The sequence below is a fragment of the Scyliorhinus canicula genome, chromosome 2, assembly GCF_902713615.1.
Source record: "Scyliorhinus canicula chromosome 2, sScyCan1.1, whole genome shotgun sequence".
NCBI lineage: Eukaryota > Metazoa > Chordata > Chondrichthyes > Carcharhiniformes > Scyliorhinidae > Scyliorhinus > Scyliorhinus canicula.
In genome coordinates, this window is record NC_052147.1 from 93,148,127 (window position 1) to 93,168,715 (window position 20,589).

Genomic DNA, 20,589 nt, shown 5'->3' on the forward strand with positions numbered 1-20,589 from the left:
TGGGCTTCAATAACATGACTACTGAGATATCCCATCCAACGGTTGGAGAGGAAACAGCTCCGCTCTCCTGAGCCATTGTTTGAGTTGCAGAATACCCTCCTCTCACACCATCTCATCTCACCCCATCAACATACATTTCTATTCCTTTCTCCTTTGGATGCTTATCAAGTTTCTCTGAATTTCCTATTGGATTTATTATTGACTATTTTATATTTATATTGTGACATAGTCTGAATGATGGTTGGAGTGAAGTAGCTCACATCAGACAATTGATGATGTGAGGAGTAAAGGTTCTTTCCCCATGCAATACAGTACAAACTCTTTCTATTATTCTCATTTCACTGTTCATTGCAGTTCTGGCGTTTCGGTGACTGGGTGGATGTCACTGTTGACGACCGAATCCCCACCTTCAACAACCAGTTGGTTTTCACTAAATCTGCTGAGAGGAATGAGTTCTGGAGTGCCTTGCTGGAGAAAGCCTATGCCAAGTGAGTGCAGGTCATTGGGGTGAGCTCTACCCTCTTGTAATTGAATGCTGCTTAGAATGGCAGGGTCACAATACCTGATGTTGCTTGTTAAAACTTCCAGAATTGTTCAATTAAACCCAAAACTCCATTGATGAACTATCCCAGAGTTATCCTAGCTGTTCAAAAAAATCACAGGAACGTTGCTGGCTTTCCAGGATTTCATCTGGGTTCTCCACAATGTTGACTTTCACAAAGAGCCTCTGCTAAAACTGAGATTTATACCTCGTGACTTGGGGCTAGGGAAAAGGACTAGACTCAAGCTGTGATATAGGCCATAATTAATAACCTACCTACAGTCAACCTCTGGAAGAACAGGTAAGGTTTTGGAGGATGGAGGCCTCTCCCAGCAAGGAGCTAGTGTTATTTGGAGCAATGGAGAAATAATTGTGGAAAAGATAATTTTTTCCTCAAAAAAGTGAGTGGAGAATCAGGCTGTGCTTTCACACACCACTCTATTTATCTTTCACTCAGGCTGAATGGATCCTATGAAGCGCTGAAGGGTGGCAACACCACGGAAGCCATGGAAGATTTCACCGGTGGTGTTACTGAATTCTTTGAGATGAAGGAGGCCCCGAAGGATCTGTACAAGATCCTAAAGAAGGCAACAGACAGAGGCTCTCTAATGGGCTGTTCTATTGATGTAAGTGTGCCCCCCCCCCCCCCCCCGGTGGCAAAATATTGACATGCCAGCTCCTGTGCTTCTGTTTTTTTTCAATAATTTTTTGAGTTATGTATATACATTGAAATGTTATTTCAAGCTGGAGAATGCCTACTTGGACTACTGTTTTATACAAACTGTCCAAAGTAGATTGATTGAGAGACACAGTCTGCAGCCGCCACGCGAGGTCCTCGAAAGTTGTGAGGACACGTGTGCCACGCCGTTGGGGATTTGGCCCATCGGGGGCGAAGCATGGGGGAGGGCCTCAGGTGACATCCTGAGGCCGTCCCGACAGCATGCAGCATACTCCTCGAGTATGCCATTTTTGAGGGAATGGAGCATTGGAAAAACGGCGCCACCCTCAATTCCAGTGTAAAAGTGGATTCTTGCCGATCACCAAACGCGATTTCGGCGTCGGCGATCGGAGAATCCAGCCCAATAAGTGTAGAGATGTCTCATTGTTCAGTGAGTTACAGAGGAGCAGCATGTGAGACTACAAAGCCTGTGCTATCTCCATGTGATATAATACACTCCTCCCTCTCCATGTGATATCATAGACCTTCCTTCCTCCATGTGTGATATCATAGACACCACTTTTGGCCCCATGTGTTATAAGCTGGGATGTTACTGTTCCGTAGAAGGGCCATATGAGCTCTAAACGTTAACTCCGTTTCTCTCTCTACAAATGCTGCCAGACCTGCTGGTTATAAATAGGTTAGCCTCACTCCTCAAAGCTTGGATATACAGTTTTTGGTGCAAATTTGGCCACTGATCATCTGCTACAGTTGCTTTCTGTTAGTTTAAATCTTTGTTCCTTGTCTGTACCATTCATTCAGACCAGAAATAAGGCAGCTGTTAGAAACAGTAAATTATGCAATTGGAATTAAACAGATGCTGATGTCCCGATCCTATGGCTCCATGATTTCCCAGCCTGGGTTTCCCTGCCTCTTTCCCTTTGCCCAAGCAACACCGAGTGGATAGTGGGCCACTGCTATCTCTTTACCAGGTTTTGGCACCCCAGCAAATGGTCCAGAGCACCATGAAATTATAGAAATCAGTAGGTTTCACCTGGGTGAGTGCATTCATAAAGCACCTGAGAAGGCTGATCAGGGTGGGAGGGCTATTATCAACAACTCTACATTCCAAGCTAAACAAAAAACTGGTTTATCTCTGTCTCTAATATGTTGTGTAGTTCCCACTGTATTCATTTTACAAGTCTCACTTGCTCTCACTCCCTCCTCTCTATGTCATTTTCTCTCCCACTCACTCTTCACATTATCCTAATCACTCACATGCTTTCTTTTCTCTCTTTTTCTTTTTCTTATTCTCTTTCACTGTATCAGGTTGTATTTCCTCAATCCCTGTCACTCTCACGCTGTCATGTTTAAAAAATAAATTTAGAGTACCCAATTCATTTTTTTCCAATTAAAGGGCAATTTAGCGTGGCCAATCCACCTAGCCTGCACATCTTTGGGTTGTGGGGGCGAAACCCATGCAAACACGGGGAGAATGTACAAACTCCACACGGACAGTGACCCAGAGCCGGGATCGAACCTGGGACCTCGGCACCGTGAGGCAGCGGGACTCACCCACTGCGCCATCGTGCTGCCTCTCTCACGCTGTCATGACCTAGCCCACACTCTCTTGCTGTGCCAGTCATCCCAACTCATTGTCTTGTGGCGTCTTTTTGGCTTACTCCTGTTCTCTCCCTTACCAATGCTATTTTACCCACTCTCACTGTCATCTCTATCTTAATCAATTTTATGTTTGGATATTGAAGCAGTCTGTGTTCATATACAGCAAGACTTGGACAATGTTCATGTTTGGGCTGATAAGTGGCAAGTAACATTCTTGCCACATATGTGATAGGCAATCCCTAACAAGAGGGAATGTAACCATCTCCCCATGACATGCAAGGCATTAGCGTTGCTGAAAGAATACACTTTGTCGATGTAGTCATCAGGACATTTGCATGAACAGAGGGTGTTGACAATCAAAGATGTGCAGGTTAGGTGGATTGGCCATGCTAAATTACCCCTTAAGGTCGGGTTGCAGAAAAAGGGCTGGGGATTGGGCCTAGGTTGGGAGGTCTTTCGAAGGGTCAGTGCAGACTTGATGGGCCAAATAGCCTTTGTCTGCACTGTAGGAATTCAATGTTCTATATTCAAATTTAAAATTGTCAGTTGGGCTCATAGTGTGTCGCATTTGCGTGTACTGGACGCCACATATATTATTACACAGGGTCTTGGCTTTGCAGACAGAAAGAACATGTACACATGTGGTGCCTGTTTCAGCTAAACAAAATAAGTGGTTGAAATTCACTGGTCCATTCCTCAGGGCAATACCTTGACCAATTGGAGTCAAGCTGCCTGGTTTAAATTTCAAACAATGCTTGGTAGTTTGCTGTCAGTTACCATCAACTGGTTCATTCTGCTCTGTCAATCAGTCCACTTGTCAATCAACCATTGATCAGTGGCAGGATCTTCCAGTCCCTCTGGTATCGGGGAACCCATGACAGGGGCTCGTCGCCAGCAGGACAGGACGATCCTGCCGGCGTGAATTGCCGGAAAATCTCGTGATCTGGTTTCGGACAAAGCTCGGCACAACATCGAGGGCCGAAGGGCCTGTTCTGTGCTGTACTGTTCTATGTTCTATGTTCGATATAAATCGGATCGACAACAAAACATTGACCTTCCAGCAATGCCCACATCTGGTGAAGGAATTTTTAAAATGCTGCCTCTTTCTCCCCAATACATTGTTGTTTTCCAAAGCTACCTATTTATCTTTCTGTTTCTGTTGATTCTTCCCTTTATGTCTGGCATCTTTCCTTTAATTACTTGTCCTGTTTTTCTCTCTCTCATGCTTTTGTGTGCTGCCTCTCCCTTTTTTCTCTCAAACTGTCTCACTCTCTGTTTGTCTGCCGATCTCTCTTTGTCTCTCTCTGCTATTCCCCACTGCTCTTCTGTTGTCTGATACCCTGTAATGTTCTCTGATATTCCAGGAAGGTCTTTTTCGTGGGACAGGTGTCATCCCACAAGCACAGATTCAAAGGTTTCTGCTTAATGCTGCAATTGCTCCGGATAGATCTAAGTCCAAAGTTGGTGATCAGAGCAAGAATTTGGATGACATTCCTTCCAGGGTTTGTATTGCAATAGGAGAAGTGGTGATTTGAGGCAACTAATGATTGCACCTGCAATGCATGCTGGCTAACTGGTATGGCTAACTATCCTGAATAATCGGGAACTCAGCACAGTTACGCAGTGAGTAAACCGTACCCAGCTGAACAAACAGGAATTCTGCACAGTTCCAGCTCTTGGTCTGTAGCCCTGTAGGTAACAGCACCTCAAGCACAGATCTGGGGCGGTATTCTCCTGCCGGGTGGGAGAATCGCTGGGGTGCCGCCCAAATCTCGCCACGCCGCCCCAACCACCGCACGTGATTCTCCCACCCCCACCCAAACCGGCACCGGGCCGCTCTGAGAATCGCCGTAAACGGCGAGCGGCGATTCTCCGGCCCGGATGGGCCGAGTGGCCATGCGTAAACGGCCCAGTCCCGCCGGTGCTGTCCACACCTGGTCGCTGCCAGCGGGTACTCATCGCAAAGGCTTGGGGGGCGGCCTGTGCGGGTGGGAGGGGGGCTCCATTCCTGGGGGGGGGGGGGGGGGGGCTCCCGAGTGGCCTGGTACGCGATCGGGTCAAACTGATCGGCGGGCCGGCCTCTCTGTCGGTGGGCCTCCTTTCTTCCGCTGGCGAGCCCGGATACATCCGCCATGTTTGTGCGGGGCGGCATGGGGGAGGACGGCCACCGCGCATGCGCTAGTTGGCTCCGGCCCAACTGCGGTTGCGCGGGACCCAAGGTGCCGAGGCCCCGCCCCCGTAAATTCCACGACGCCCCTGCTAGCCCCATGGAGGGGGGAGAATAGGGGTCTAGGAACGGACACCGACGCTGGAGTAAAACACTCTGGTTTTTACTCCGGCGTCGGCACTTAGATTCCTGTTGGGAGAATCCCGCCCATGGTGTTCTTGATTAATAAGGGGATCAGTGGCTTTGGGGAGAAAGCAGGAAAATTGGGATCAGGAACATTTCAGCCATAATCGAATGGCAGAGCAGACTCAATGGGCCACACAGCCTAATTCTGCTCCGCTATCGTATGGTCTTACAGTGTGTAACCCTTACCCTGTTGACTAAGTAGGAATTGCATAGTTTCATAATGGGTAATCCTACCGCTACTGAATAAATAGGAACTCTGTACTGTTAATGCTGAATAAACGAGGGGATAGATTTCTTCCACTGTTGTCCCAATCTGTCATTTGGCAGAGGTTTGATACAACCTCAGAGAAGCATCTGAAATGGCTAAATTACAGCTGGAGATATGAAGAATCATAGAACATAGAACAGTACAGCACAGAACAGGCCCTTCGGCCCTCGATGTTGTGCCGAGCAATGATCACCCTACTTAAACCCACGTAACCCGTATACCCGTAACCCAACAATCCCCCCATTAACCTTACACTACGGGCAATTTAGCATGGCCAATCCACCTAACCCGCACATCTTTGGACTGTGGGAGGAAACCGGAGCACCCGGAGGAAACCCACGCACACACAGGGAGGACGTGCAGACTCCACACAGACAGTGACCCAGCCGGGAACCGAACCTGGGACCCTGGAGCTGTGAAGCATTGATGCTAACCACCATGCTGCCGTGAGGCCCAAATCCTGTCAGACCTTTTATTCCAAGCATCATGCCCACTGCTTACATCTCAACTGTGTGGCTCTGACTAAAATCTTTGATTTGCAAAACCAAAACACATGGCTAGATCTTAATTTTATTTAGATGAAGTGGCATTCCAAATCACTGCTAATTTTACAATTAGAAGCATTCTGTCCTGGAATGGCAAAATGCCGTGCTGATACTGATTGACACACAGTTGGTGGCAATTCAGTGGGCGGGATTCTCTCAGACTACGCCGGGCCGGAGAATCGCTGAGCTGGGCGTGAATCGCGTGACGACGCCCCGACGCAGTCAGCACGGCGCTGGTCAGGGGCCGCTCTACGCAGCCCCCCTGCGATTCTCCGCCCAGGATGGGCCGAGCGGCTGCACATAAAATCCGAGTCCTGCCATCCATGTATGGTCTTACCCAGCAGGACCTCGGCGTGCATGCATCCGGAGGTGGCCTGGTGGGGGGGTACAACCCTGCGGTTGCCTCCGCTGTGGCCCGGCCTGCATTGGGGCCTACCGATCGGCGGGCTCGCCTCTCGGGCTGGGGACCTCTTTTGCTCCGCGCCGGCCCATGTAGCCCTTCGCCGTGTTGTGTCGGGGCCGGCGGGGAGAAGGGTGCCACTGTGCATGCACGCATTGGCGCCAGTCGCACTGCGTATGCGCACACCCGCGGCGCCCATTTGATGCCGGTCAGCTGCTGGAGCAGCGTGGGTCACTCCAGTGCCGTGCTGGCCCCCTGTAGGAGTCAGAATCGCTGCTCCTGAGGGCATGTTGATGCCGTCGTGAAATGTGACACCGTTTATGACGGCGTCAACACTTAGCCTCAGGATCAGAGAATCCATCCCAGTGTGTCCAATGAATCCCAATTAAAGGCATTTTCAAGACAATAGAACTCCTTTAATGTCAACCTATTTTTACCTTGTGCCCCAGTTTTAAATGTGTGGCATTTGTAGTTGCTCCAAGCCCTGTTGCGCAGCATGATGGCTAAAGCCACCAACTCTGTTTGGTGGCAGCTTGAGTTCTCAGCTTTGTTGAGCTAACAGTGTGAAGTGCAGTATGAAGTCCAACATGTTTGTTTTGAATGCATACACTCATCCAGGATTTGCTAAAGATGCTAGTAAGTGTGGTGAATGTAACATGATAATTCACATCTTTGTAAGCGCAGTAGCGTTATCCGACCACTAGGGGAGTAGCTCTGGGAATGCTCAGGAGCTTGTACAGAGCTCCAGCCTGGGCTCCGCCCACAACTCCTCTCCCTAGTGCTGCTGTATAAATACCCTTGTCCAGAGTCAGCCTGCAGTTCACTGAGAGTTCATCAACGGGTAACAAGCTGGCTTTGTAGTAAGTCGATTAAAGCCTATATTCATATCGGAAACACTTGTCTAGTGAATTGATGGTTCCATCAATAAGATTTTTACAAGCCTGACTGCGCTAATTGCCATTTATGCCTCACACCTGGCTGGAATATTTGAGGTAACCTTTAATTCCATCAATCATTGATTAAAGTGTTTTTCTTAAAAATTGATGGGGATAAAATTATAAATGCCTCAATAAAATATGTTCTAAAAAAACGACAGGGATTTGGGAGAGGTCAAGGAAAAGAAAAGAAAATAATCTTTATTGTGACAAGTAGGATTACGTTAACACTGCAATGAAGGTACTGTGAAAAGCCCCGAGTCGCCACATTCCGGCGCCTGTTCAGGTGCACACAGGGAGAATTCAGAATTCCCAGCTGGTACAGGAATTGAATCCGCGCTGCTGGCCTTGTTCTGCATCACAAATCAGCTGTCTAGCCCACTGAGCTAAACCAGCCATAAGCCAAGGAAGTGGATGGCAGGGAGATGTTCTTGTATTCCCTGAGTGTCCTGCACAAGAATGGGAATACCTGCATGCCAGCACGATGCATGTTGCTTTCCTGCACACAGGACTACATGGCACAAATTACTGTGTTCTTGTGAGGCAGTGTTGGAGTGCTTACACAGCAGTTCAGTGCAGATATATCATTGGTTCAAGTTTATTCCCTTGCATCTCCAGAAAATGTGAGGCACGGGGTTTGTAGATTTGGTAGAAAGTGAGAGGCAGGGGGGCTTGCAGAAACCAAGTGACATTACAGAAAAACCTTCTCCTCCACTTTTCCTCCGCCCATGATGAACAGTTGTTTTCCAGCTTGGAGATGTGTTAATAGTGGAGTTCCCCAGTGGTCAGTGTGGGGACCTTTGCTCTTCCTCATAGATATTAATGACCTAGCCTGTGGTCTTCAGGGCATGATTTAAAAATTTGTAGATTATATGAAGATTGGAAATGTTGTCAACTGTGATGAGGATAGTCATGAGGTTCAAAAGGACATTGATGTATTGGTTGATTGGGCAGACACGTGGCAGATGAAATTCAATGCAGAGAAGTGTGAAGTGATTAATTTTGGCAGGAAGATGTTAGATCCGAGATAATCAGCCACACATAGGCCGCAGGTTAGAGCACAAAGAGATTTATTATTACTTACTGTCAAATCACCACCACTCCCGGAGGGTCTCCTTCTCCGACCTGCACCCAGGTCAGGGTTTTTATACTAGAGGGGTTACACCTGTGAAGGTAAAAGCCCTGCCCCTTTGCCGGGGAAGTTCATGGGCGGGATTCTCCGACCCTCCACTCGCCGGGTCGGAGAATCCCTGGGGGGCGGCGTGAATCCCGCCCCGCCGCTCTGATGCCGGCTGCCGTATTCTCCTACGCCGGATTTCGGGCGGGGCGGGGATCATGCTGCACCGGTCGGGGGCTGTTGGTAGCGCCCCCCCCCAGCAATTTCCCGGGCCCCGATGGGACGAGCGACCATTGGTTTCTGGCCAGTCCCACCAGTGTGGATTGGGCAAGGTCCCACCTGGTAGGCCGGCTGGTGCGGTCCTCGGGGAGACGCGGGCGGATCTGGCCCCGGGGGAGCCCCACGGTGGCCTGGCCTGCGATCGGAGCCCACTGATCTGTGGGCGGGCCTGTGCAGTGGGGGCACTCCTTCCTTCTGTGCCGGCCCCTGTAGGGCCCCGCCATGGCCGGCGCAGAGAAGACACCCCACTGCGCATGCGCGAGAATACACTGGCCGGTCTGCGCATGCGCGGAACCATGCCGGAGTTCTGCGCATGCGCTAACTCGTGCCAGCTCTTCGGCACCGATTGGCATGGCAGCAACCCCTCTGGCGCCGGCCTAGATCTGGAAGTGTGGAGTGGTTTGCGCCGCTTTTTATGCAGGTGTTGGGCCATCGCGGAGATTCGGGAGAATACCGGCCCAGATTCCCCGGTGGGCACGGGAAACCTGATAGTTCATATCCCGTGACTTCTGCTGGGGTTATAACAGAAGAACATGGAGATAAAATTAAGGGAGAAATTCTAAAGGAGCTGCAGGTCAGAGAGGCCTCGGTGTAAATGTACATAAGTCATTGAAGGTGGCAGGGCATGTTGAGAGAATGGTTAGTAAAGCACATGGTATCCTAGGTTGTATTAACAGTCACTGAGTACAAGAGTAAGGGATCATGTTGAACTTGTATAGGACATGAGTTGGCCTCATATGGAATACTACATCCAGTTCCTGGCACCATACTTGAGAAAGATGTGAATGCATAGGAGGGTGTACAGACGAGATTCACAAGAATGATTCCAGGGAATCAACTATAGCTATGAGGATAGATTAGAGAAGTTGGGCCGATCTTCCTTGGAGAAAAGAAAGCTGAGAGGATACTTGATAGTGGTTTTAAAGATCCTTAGGGTTATGGACAGGGTAAGAGAGCAACTATTCCCACTCAAGAGAGCATCAAGAACTAGAGAGCACAGATTCAAAATAATTGGCAAAAGGAATAAAACTGATGTGAGGAAATTTATTTTTACCTAGACGGTGGTTGGAGTTTGGACTTAACTTCCTGAGAGGGTGGTGGAGGCAGTTTGACCGAGGAATTCAAAAAGGAATTGGATTGCTTTCTGAAAAGAAAGAATGTTCAAGGTTATGGGGATAAGGCAGGGAAATGGAACTATGCAGAATGCCCTTTCAGAGAGCCAGTGCAGACTCGATGGGCTGAATGGCCTCCTTCTGAACTGTAAAGTTTATGTGATTCTGCTGATTCACAGAGGATACAGGTTGTTGGCCAATGGCAGTTGGGGTATGGATCTTTGGGGATTAATAATGAAAAAAAAATGAAAATGAAAATGAAAATCGCTTATTGTCCCGAGTAGGCTTCAATGAAGTTACTGTGAAAAGCCCCTAGTCGCCACATTCCAGCGCCTGTTCAGGGAGGCTGGTACGGGAATTGAACCGTGCTGCTGGCCTGCCTTGGTCTGCTTTAAAAGCCAGTGATTTAGCCCAGTGTGCTAAACCAGCCCCTGGTTTTAGTGAGAGGTGGATAGTTGTTGAGAGGAAGGAGTATTTCACAGTAGCCCATCCCTGTCCTGACATGAAGTCCACATGTTGGGTAACACTGAAAATCAAGAAGCTTGGTTCACACTTTCTATCATTAACATAGGTGCACAGAGATTAAATGGGGGGTAGCGTGGTTTTGCCCCACCAGACTCATAATTCTATACAGGGCAAGGAACAAAATCAGCTCTCCTGGCTTGCACAGCTGAACTATCTGTTGGATAAACTCCATCGGGAGTTTGGCTAGGGGCGTGGTGGGCAGAGGGACTTGGCGGGGGACCTCAATATATCTCTGGAATGAAAGGATAATTCCCACTGACTTTCCGTCATTACCCAGAAATTAGGTCATAAAAACAGACAGGCATATGCCAAGTCACATTGTAGAAAGGCTTTATCGCTCTACGCAGCTAACTGTTAAGCAGTGTCACACTACCAACACAATCTCACTGATTTTTCTGTTTCAACAGTCTTTTGTACCTCTGCAGTTTGAGACACGGACTGCCAGTGGCCTGGTCAAGGGTCACGCGTACTCTGTGACCGGTGTGGATGAGGTAAGGTTTAAAACCTGGCCATTGATTAATTTGACTTGAAAATTTGTGGAGTAGATTCACGTAAGAGTAATAAGGGAAGATGAGCAAGGTGGATGCTGGAGTACAGGAAATGATTGTGGAGGTATACTAGGGTTACAGGGAGTGATTACAGGGAAAATAGTTGTACAGGGAGTGAATATGGAGAGATATTTGGGTATTGAGAGTGCTTATAGTGGAATACTGGGGGTACAGGGAGTGGAGGCAGTACTGGAGCATAGGAGGTGATTACATGTGGAGTACTGGAACAAAAGGAATTGATTACAGGGGAATACTGGGATGCAGGGAGAGAGTGTTGGCAGATAGGGATACAGGAAGCGATTGTGGGTGGCGTACTGGGGTGCAGGGTTTGATTAAAGGGAAACCTGGAACACATGTAGTGGTTGTGTGGCTATACAGGAAGAATTGTGGGAGGGATATTGAGGCACACATAATGATTGTGTATTTCAGGTCTTATGCCTGTTTATCCCTAAAAATGGTTCCGAAAACTTATAGTGAGACCAAAGTCAACATAGATTAGGTAGAAATCTGGGTGCTGATAAACAGATATGATGTACATTAATCTCTACCCCTGCATGTTTTTATTTTTATGTATGGTGTGCACATATGAATTAAGATCAGGAGTAGGCCACTCGGCCCCTCAAGCCTGCTCATTTCAACATTGTGACCAGATTGACAGGTTAAACGGGAATTGATCATTTTGGACTTTTCCAGATTTTTGATTTCAAAATGAAATTATCCTCAACGGGATCTGCTCTGTGTTTCCTGCTTGGTTGATTAGTTTTCTGTGGCAAAGTCATATTAATAATTGAAAAACATCCATGATTGTAGGTGCTTAAACATGCTGTGCTTGATGGAGATGGATGATTATTAAATGAGTCAGGACTTAGATTTTAAGACTTGAAAGCAAAATATTTGGTTTGCATTTGAGGTTTCATAGGACCCTGATTGTTTACACTGATTCCTATTCATTTTAAGTTGATGTATTCTAATGAAATTGGGAGGATACTTGTTAATAACTTTATATTCACAAAATGCACCCATTTTGGGTCAAAATTCTGGGTGCAAAATGCTCCTTTTATTACATTAATGGTGCTGCATAAGAATAAGTTGTTGTCATTATGCCCACAAAGGAAACTCCTGGTGGTTATGGTTTGTTATGTACAGTTCAGTTTTGTATGTTTGCATTTATTAATCTCTGAATATCATCCATAAATAACAATGATCATTTTGCCAACAGGTCACCTATAAAAGTCAGAAGGTGAAATTACTGCGTTTGAGGAACCCATGGGGAGCAGTGGAGTGGAATGGGTCCTGGAGTGACAAGTATGGTTTTATTTTCTGAACATTTCAAATATGTACATTGTGGACCTTTGCTTTGTGCTGCCTTTATCCTCATCATGATCCAGATATACATTTGTCCCTCCAGAGCCCGGGCACAACCTGTTTGATTTTTGGTGGGTGTACCTTAAGTCACCTTGGACATAATTTCTATATCTCCCACCTTAAATCTCACATACCCGACTTGATAAAAACTGTTCTGAACTGCTGGATTTTCATTCTGGGAGGGCTAAGTGAAATCAGGCCCCCTGCTCCTCGAGGCAGTCACAGGGGCTACCGGCTGCTGGGTGCCGATGTGGGTTGCAATAAGGCCAACCTCAGTGCTGTGGGACGTTGCCCTAGTTGTGATAAGAAGAGTCAAACAAAAAGAGTCACATCCCCTCACCTTCACACATACTTCATGCCCCATCCATCCCCCCTCATGCCCCACCCATCTTCCATACCCCTCTTATCCTCCATAGCAACCTGAACGCTTCTACCCTCCTCTCATAGCCCTTTATAACAACTATGCCGGCTTAGTGCCAACTCATGCTAACACATGCCGACCACTCATCACCCTCTGCCCATATACCCATCCTGTTAACTCAGCCAGTATCCACAAGAACCATGCTAATATGAAATTAAATACAATTATAAAAATCTATCACAAGCTTCACTAATTTAAAAAAATTATCGAATCAATAAAAGTCCATTCAACACATTTTTAAATCCCTTCAAATACTTAATCCCTTGTAAAACCAAACATTTATACACATAGCCCCACATCAGAAACAGCTATTCTCTTTATACCACTTAGAGCTGTCAAACAAACTGAATTCATAGGTGCCCACTGTGATAATGGAAGGTTGTGGAAGCAATCAAATAGCACTAATCTATACTGTTAACCCTCAGGATTATGTCAACAAACCGCTAATGATTTAAATGACTTGATAGTTCCACAGTTCATAAAAAATCAGGACTTGCCATCTGTGTCATTCTCTATCTGTGGCACTGTTCTGTAGTTTGCTCTTAATCAAGGCAACAATGTCATTCCTGAGTGCTTTTCAGTCCGTTGATGTTAATCATAGCTGAAGTAAAGAATGGAGGTTTTCCTTGTGTAAATGCGCCATACAGGTTTTATCCTATTGATATAAACCAGGAAAGTCCCAGATTTGATCCCGGGCCTGGTACTGAGTCTACTGATGTCAGCAACTATAGCAATAGAAGTCTCCACCTGATGTCAGCCTGAGTTCCTGCTTTGGATCATGATCCAGTGACCCCTGTGGAAGTAGGAGAGTTGAACCAATAAGATTTAGAGCGCAGAAGGAAGCCGTCCAGTAAGTGGAGAAAATTCCTCAGGGAAATTCAGGCATGCTCTTCCACTGGCTCTGTAATATTATAGTACAGTAAGCAAGCTAAACTAAGAAAGTTTCAGACATAAATTTAGCTAATTTCAACTGGATTCTGCTGGTATCTCAGCATTCTAGGCTATGGAGAAATGCAAGTAATTGTCTGAGCTTCCACCTCCGATCTGATATCAGTTGATCCATTATTTCTGCATCTATCACCAGCAATTAGTTTTGCTTTGACAAATTCTGGTAAATACGAAGAACACATGCAGGAAATGCAGTGTACAGCTGTGGATGAATATAGCCCTATTTTGAAACACTACAAAGAGGTGAATGAAATATGTACTTTATCAGGTGGGGAAATACAGGACTTTGGAAGGTGGTAATGTTGGAAAGTAGTAATGTAGATATAAATCTGGGATCCATGCTTCTGTGCAGTACATCCCACTCAGCATTCTCACTTTACAGTCCCTTCAGTTTGGTGTGTGCACAGAAGATCTAAAATGGAACTGATTCAACAGTACAACAAGCTTGAGTAACATCTAAACAAGTTTTGATTAAATATTTCATGAAGGTTTAAAATTAATAGTGAACAGCTTTATAAAAAACCTGAACTGACTGAGCGTATCTGTTAATAATAACTAAACATATCTGTGAGTAGTAGAGTGCGTGACGGTAACTGTGATTAACATTTAAGATGGATATCACAGTACAAGTTTTTGATTTCAGAATAGGTAAAGGACACTTTTTGAAAAAGGTAATTCTGTCGAATAGTATTGGCAATTAAGTGTTACAAATGTTGATTATAGGTAGTAATGTGTCACAATTAGCCATTTTATTCTTTGACTAGGGAAAGGAAAAGCCAGGTTTGGTTATCAGGTGCCCAGTGTCCATGCTGGAAAACGCATCTTTATCCCTGTTTGGGTAAGATCATGATCAGGCTCATATGTGATGCTCCTGTTGGTTTTTAAACAGTCACTGTTAGCACATGAGTGGTGCACTGTTGAGTTGCGGTACAACATGGAATATTACCAAGCAGCTTCTCCAACGTCTTCCCCACATACGCAGCAGCGTCCGATTCTTCAATTCCATGATCCAAATGTTCTGCCTCCGAGAACGATTTTCCAGGTCCTCTATTTTCTCCAGCAGCCTCTTCTGCTGGTCAGGCAGCATCCCAATCTCTGCCATCGAGGTGGACTGTTCCTCCTGCTCCCCCGCCAGCTCCTCCAACCTCTGGATCGCCTGTCCCTGGGCCGCCAGTCTCATCTCCACGTGGTCAAGCACCGCCTTGAGCGAGTCCCCCGCCTGGGCCAGGTCCTCCACGCTCACCTTCCGTTGTTGGGTGAAGTTCTCATTCAAGAGGCTCACCAACTGGTCCATCGACCACTGAGCTGACAGGGTCCGACCCTGTTCATCCGCCATCTCCACACACATTGTCCGCTCCTCACTTGCCACCACCGCCTGGGCTTGTTTTCTTCTGATTACTTCTGGGTCGCAGTTCCATAAACTAGGGTTCCCTTTCTTCTGTTCTTGTTTCTACACCTTTCCTCTACAAAATTCCTGCAACAATTCGGCATGAAGGCCACAAAAAATCCACTATGAGCGGAAGCTGCCAAACGTGTGACCGCTCACTCCATGGTCGCCACCGGATGTCAACATGGAACATTACAATGGCAACGTCTGCTCCATTTCCACACAGGGAGGTTTACGGGACTTTTCCAGTTTAATGAAGGAATTTCCTTTCCATCCAGGGCCCGAGAATGGTCTGAGATTGAGAAAATACAAAAGCAGCGGCTACAACATCAAACGAAGGAAGATGGAGAGTTCTGGTGAGGATCAGATCCTACTGCCTTATTTTCTAAACACTCTGACTGTGAAATGGAAAGCTCATTTATGGGGGTAAACAGGGGGTGGAATTTAATTAGAAGAGCTCAGATCCTGTCAATGGGATAGAAGTGGATGCCACTTCAGCTTACATGTCAGGAGTCACCATGCACACAATCAGAATGCAAGTTGTAAGTTCATGCAGGGGCGGCATGTGGCACAGTGGTTAGCACTGGAACTACGATGCTGAGGACCCGGGTTCGAATCCTGGCCCCAGGTCACTGTCCATGTGGAGTTTGCTCATTTTCTCCGTTTCTGCGTGTGTTTCACCCCCACAACCCAAAGATGTGCAGAGAAGGTGGATTGACCACACTAAATTGCCCCTTAATTGGAAAAAAAATAATTGGGTACTCTAAATTTATTTAAAAAACAACAAAAAAGTAAGTGCATGCAGCAGGCCCGTGTCCCATACGCAATCATACGGTGGGGAATCGCTCCCAGCAGCCTGCCTCCTCATCAGCTATTGATGTTACAGCAAGACATAGCAGTTGCGAAAGAAAAATTAAGGAGTGTTGAGGGTGCAGCAATTGCATGATTGTTGAGACACTGTATTGGATGCATACTTACAAAGTTATTTTGTTCACTTGGCTAAAACGTGCATTATATGCATTTATTGGGATGTCTTTCTTCAGAATGCATATTGCATTGTCATGCTTCATTCTGGCAGTCGTTGCTGAATGTTCTTCCCAGGGAGCTCGAATGGCCACGTGTGTGTGTGTAGTCAATTACACCCTTTACCTGTGGGAACCATATAATGGCCTTGAAGACAATTGCTCTTGCAGCTTGACTATCAGCATCTGCCGTGCACCGCATGGGTTCATTGGCATTTCTGAATTGGTCAAGTCCTGTATGCACCTAGGTGTTTCGTGTGGGTATTGCTGCTCATATCCCATATGGAGCTCTTAAATGACCCTGTGGCATAGAACTTTAGGGCCGCAGCTACCTTAAAGGTGATTGATATCGGGTTCCCTCCAAAGCCTCATGGCTGCAGGTCTTGTTATAGTCGTACACACAGGTTAGTAACCACGTTCCGTGAATGCTTTCGCGATCTTTAACATTGCCTCTTAGACATTTGTAGGTGTTTGGTATACATTCTGAGCTTGCGCTGAGGCACCACTGCTCTTTGGCGATGAGAACGATCCTGATTTGGTTCCTCCTGACCTGCTTCCCCTCAACTGGTGTCAGCTAATGGCCTTATGGCCTATGTTACTACGTGACCAAGTCCCTCCTCTGGTGAATCTTCTCCTCCACCGTCTAAGGTTTTAAAAAGATTGAGACCCACTGCAAATCCACAAAATAGAACTGTGTGATGAAGGCAGGCAAAGCAATGAACACCTCTGTTGACATAGCTTTAATTCTTAGAGTAGCTGCAGTTGACCAATCAGACTGGATGACCTTCCCATGAACTCATTGTATCCCACAGTGGATTCCCCCACCACAACCCAATCTCCTGTGAGGTAAAATTTTCCCAGCAGAACCTGATCTCCAGTAAACTACAAAATTCTTAGCAGCCATGTCAATGGACACTATGGACACTGTGGCCCTGCAGTTTGCCTCCATCCAACTGCACCATCCCTTTATCACCATTGACCTTACTTCCATCTTTCTTGACCCTTCAAACATCATTCTGCTCATTCTCCCAATCGTCCTAGGGCATCCAACCATCACATTTGACTCAGAACCATTGATCCTCAACCTACCAGCTCTCACCCTTGACGCTTCCACCATAACCCTTGACCTTCCTGGCATCACCCTGGAGCCTCTGTCCATCATCTTTTATTTGCCTTCTCTTTCATCGACCCTCCCTCAGAGAACATCGACCTGTTTCCCTGACAGCTGGCTCTGCTCTTCTTCAAACTCAACAGCCCACCCCAGACTTTTGACCAGTCATATGTGCTGCTGCTTTCGGGTTTGGTCACAAAGGATGAGACCACTGCAACAACGGACCCTCCCCATAAACTGGAGCCTGGCGCCTCCAATCCTGGTCTGAAATGTGCCCATGCCTCGCTGTGCTATTGCTTGAGGACTGGGACATCAGTGCCACCCTCTTTCCAGCCCAACCGTTGAGCCATTTGAGGACCCAAGCACCACACGCTCTACCCGCCCATCCCCACCCTCATCTCCAAGACCAGACCACTCATCTTCCTCTGTGCTGCTGGGTCAGACAAAGATAAAACCTCACCAAAGTTTGAATAACCTTGCCTGGCACGCACCACCTTTATGCTGTTGGGAAACTGGAGGCACAAATTTCCCATGCACCACTGACTTAATTCTGAAGGAAATATTTAATTTGGCGTGCTTCCCTTTGAGTTCATGGTATGCAAATTAATGGTTGATCGGCTCTCTCCACTGGCTGGCATGTTGGCCCTTCCACCATTGACATACCACCCACTTTATCTCACAGACTCAACCTGATGTTGCGAAACCAAGATTTTTGGTCTTGCCTAATTAAAAACCTCTGCCCACTGCGTTTCCTGTTCTTCCAGGCACCATTAATGACACCAGGGCTTTCAGCAATGTTACGGCAGCAAAGTGGGGTTAACTCTGAGAAAATTATTGGCGTCTGACTCTTGACAGGTTACCTAGAAATCTGCATTTAAAGATTATGTCGATTATGTTGATTCTCATTGTGTTGACTTATTGCACTGACACCTGGATTCTCAGCTGAATTCCCCTCCAGTGTTGGTGTCCTAGTGAACCACAACTTTGACCCACCCCTTGGACACCACTGTGACCCACTGGGTTAAAGTTGTTCACTCATAAAGAGCAAAAGAGTAACGAGGGAGAGAGTAGGGCTTCTTAAGGATTTACAAGGTCATCTATCTGCGGATCCACAAGAGATGAGTGAGATCCTAAATGAATATTTCTCATTGGTATTTTCTGTTGAGAAACGCATGGATGTTAGGGAACTTGGGGAAATAAATAGTGGTGTCTTGAGAAGTGTACATATTACACAGAAGGAGGTACTGGAAGTCTTAAAGCTCATCAACGTAGATAAATCCCCGGGACCTGATGAAATGTATCTCAGATGTTGATGGAAGCTAGGAAGGAAATTATGGGTCCACCAGCAGAGATATTTGAATCGTCGACAGCCACAGGTGAGATGCCTGAAGATTGGAGGGCAGCAAATGTTTTGCCTTTTGTTTAAGAAGGGTAGCGGGGGAAGCCTGGGAACTACAGACCAGTGAGCCTAATGTCTGTGGTGGGTAAGTTGTTCGAAGAAATTCTGAGGGACAGGATATACAGGCATTTAGAGATGCAAGGACAGATTAGGGACAGTCAGCATGGCTTTGTGAGTGGAAGATCATTCTCACGAATTTAATTACCTTTTTTGAAGGGGTAACCAAGAAGGTAGATGAGGGCAGTGCAGTTGATGTTGTCTCTATGGACTTTAGTAAGGCCTTTGACAAGGTACCGCAGGGTAGATTTTTGCATATGGTTAAATCTCACAGTATCCAGGGTGAGGTAGCCAATTGGATACAAAATTGGCTTGGCGACAGCAGACAAAGGGTGGTTGTAGAGGGTTGTTTTTCAAACTAGAGGCCTGTAACCAGCGGTATGCCTCGGGGATCAGTGCTGGGTCCACTGTTATTTGTTATTTATATTAATGATTTGGATGAGAATTTAGGAGGCATGGTCAGTCAGTTTTCAGATGATACCAAGATTGGTGACATAGTGGACAGTGAAGAAGATTATCTAGGATTGCAACAGGATCTTGATCAACTGGGCCAGAGGGATGATGATTGGCAGATGGAGTTTAATTTAGATAAATGTGAGGTAATGCATTTTGGTAGGTCGAATCAGGGCATGACCTACTCAGCTGATGGTAGGGTGTTGGGGAGAGTTATAGAACAAAGAGATCTAGGATTACAGGTTCATAGCTCCTTGAAAGTGGAGTCACAGGTGGACAGGGTGGTGAAGAAGGCATTCGGCATGCTTAGTTTCATTGGTCAGAATATTGAATACAGGAGTTGTGACGTCTTGCTGAAGTTGTGCAAGACATTAGTAAGGCCACACTTGGAATACTGTATACAGTTCTGGTCACCCTATTAGATAAAGGATATTATTAAACTGGAAAGAGTGTTGAAAAGATTTACTAGGATGCTACTGGGACTTGATGGTTTGAATTATAAGGAAAGGCTGGATAGACTGGGACGTTTTTCTCTAGAGCATAGGAGGCTTAGGAGTGATCTTATAGAGATCTATAAAATGATGAGGGGCATAGATAAGGTAGATAGTCAACATCTTTTCCCAAAGGTAGTGGAGTCTAAAACTAGAGGGCATAGGTTTAAGATGAGGGTGGAGAGATACAAAAGGGTCCAGAGGGGCAATTTTTTCACACAGAGGATGGTGAGTGTCTGCAATGAGCTGCCAGAGGCAATAGTAGAGGCGGGTACAATTTTGTCTTTTAAAAAACATTTAGACAGTTACATGGGAAAGCTGGGTATAGAGCTATGTGGGCTAAATGCGGGCAATTGGGCTAGCTTAGTGGTAAAAACTGGGCGGCATGGACAAGTTGGGCCGAAGGTGCTGTTTTCATGCTGTAAATTTCTATGACTCTATGATTCATGCATGGTAAATTGCTGGCAGCACACCTACTGGCAAGGTGAAAAATTTTATTGCCAAGCAATAAAGTGCTGCCAATGCTAGAGGGGGCATTTAAGACAGCAGAAAGCCCATTAAAGTCAGGGAATCAGCAGCCTTCCTTGCCTCGGTAGATTGATGGAAGTTCACATTGTGGCAGAAGGTCACTCCAGGATTCTTTCCCTTGACTGCGGGATCTCACAGCTGTTACTCCTGCTTCCTGGAACCTCCCACCACAGTCTTGTTGATAGCACTGAGAAACAGAAACAACATTGATCATTATCAGGACAGACTGGTGGGGATTTGCATCCAGGAGACTCCTATCATTTGCATTTCACAGGTGAAAAGAGGTGGTTAGCAGTGGCCCAGTAGCGAAGGACTAGGGCTAGTGGATGAGGCAACAGTGGACCTCACTGTCTTACTTATTTCTCTAATTCCTATTGCTATATCACCTAATTTTGAGTAGAAGAGTGGAGGAAAATCCAGCCCCTAGTGTTAAATTTCATGACCTGAACCATTCCCCAGTACTGATCAATGCAAAATATTAAGCTTCAGTCAAACTGTTATCG

The 20,589-nt window shown here is 46.4% G+C and overlaps 1 protein-coding gene across 9 annotated transcripts in view; it reads left to right on the plus strand.

The window, feature by feature from the left end:
- Positions 1 to 20,589, plus strand: part of LOC119956184 (calpain-3-like) — a 182,398-nt gene that overhangs the window by 88,414 nt on the left and 73,395 nt on the right. For 5 of the 9 annotated variants that reach the window (XM_038783139.1, XM_038783131.1, XM_038783173.1 and 2 more), the window contains exons 4-9: positions 355 to 488; positions 999 to 1,167; positions 4,187 to 4,324; positions 10,764 to 10,847; positions 12,124 to 12,209; positions 15,304 to 15,381. In XM_038783139.1, coding sequence (XP_038639067.1) covers positions 355 to 488; positions 999 to 1,167; positions 4,187 to 4,324; positions 10,764 to 10,847; positions 12,124 to 12,209; positions 15,304 to 15,381 — 689 coding nt within the window. The remainder of the gene's footprint in view (positions 1 to 354; positions 489 to 998; positions 1,168 to 4,186; positions 4,325 to 10,763; positions 10,848 to 12,123; positions 12,210 to 15,303; positions 15,382 to 20,589) is intronic. The other 4 variants (XM_038783183.1, XM_038783208.1, XM_038783200.1 and 1 more) reach the window with 1 other exon arrangement.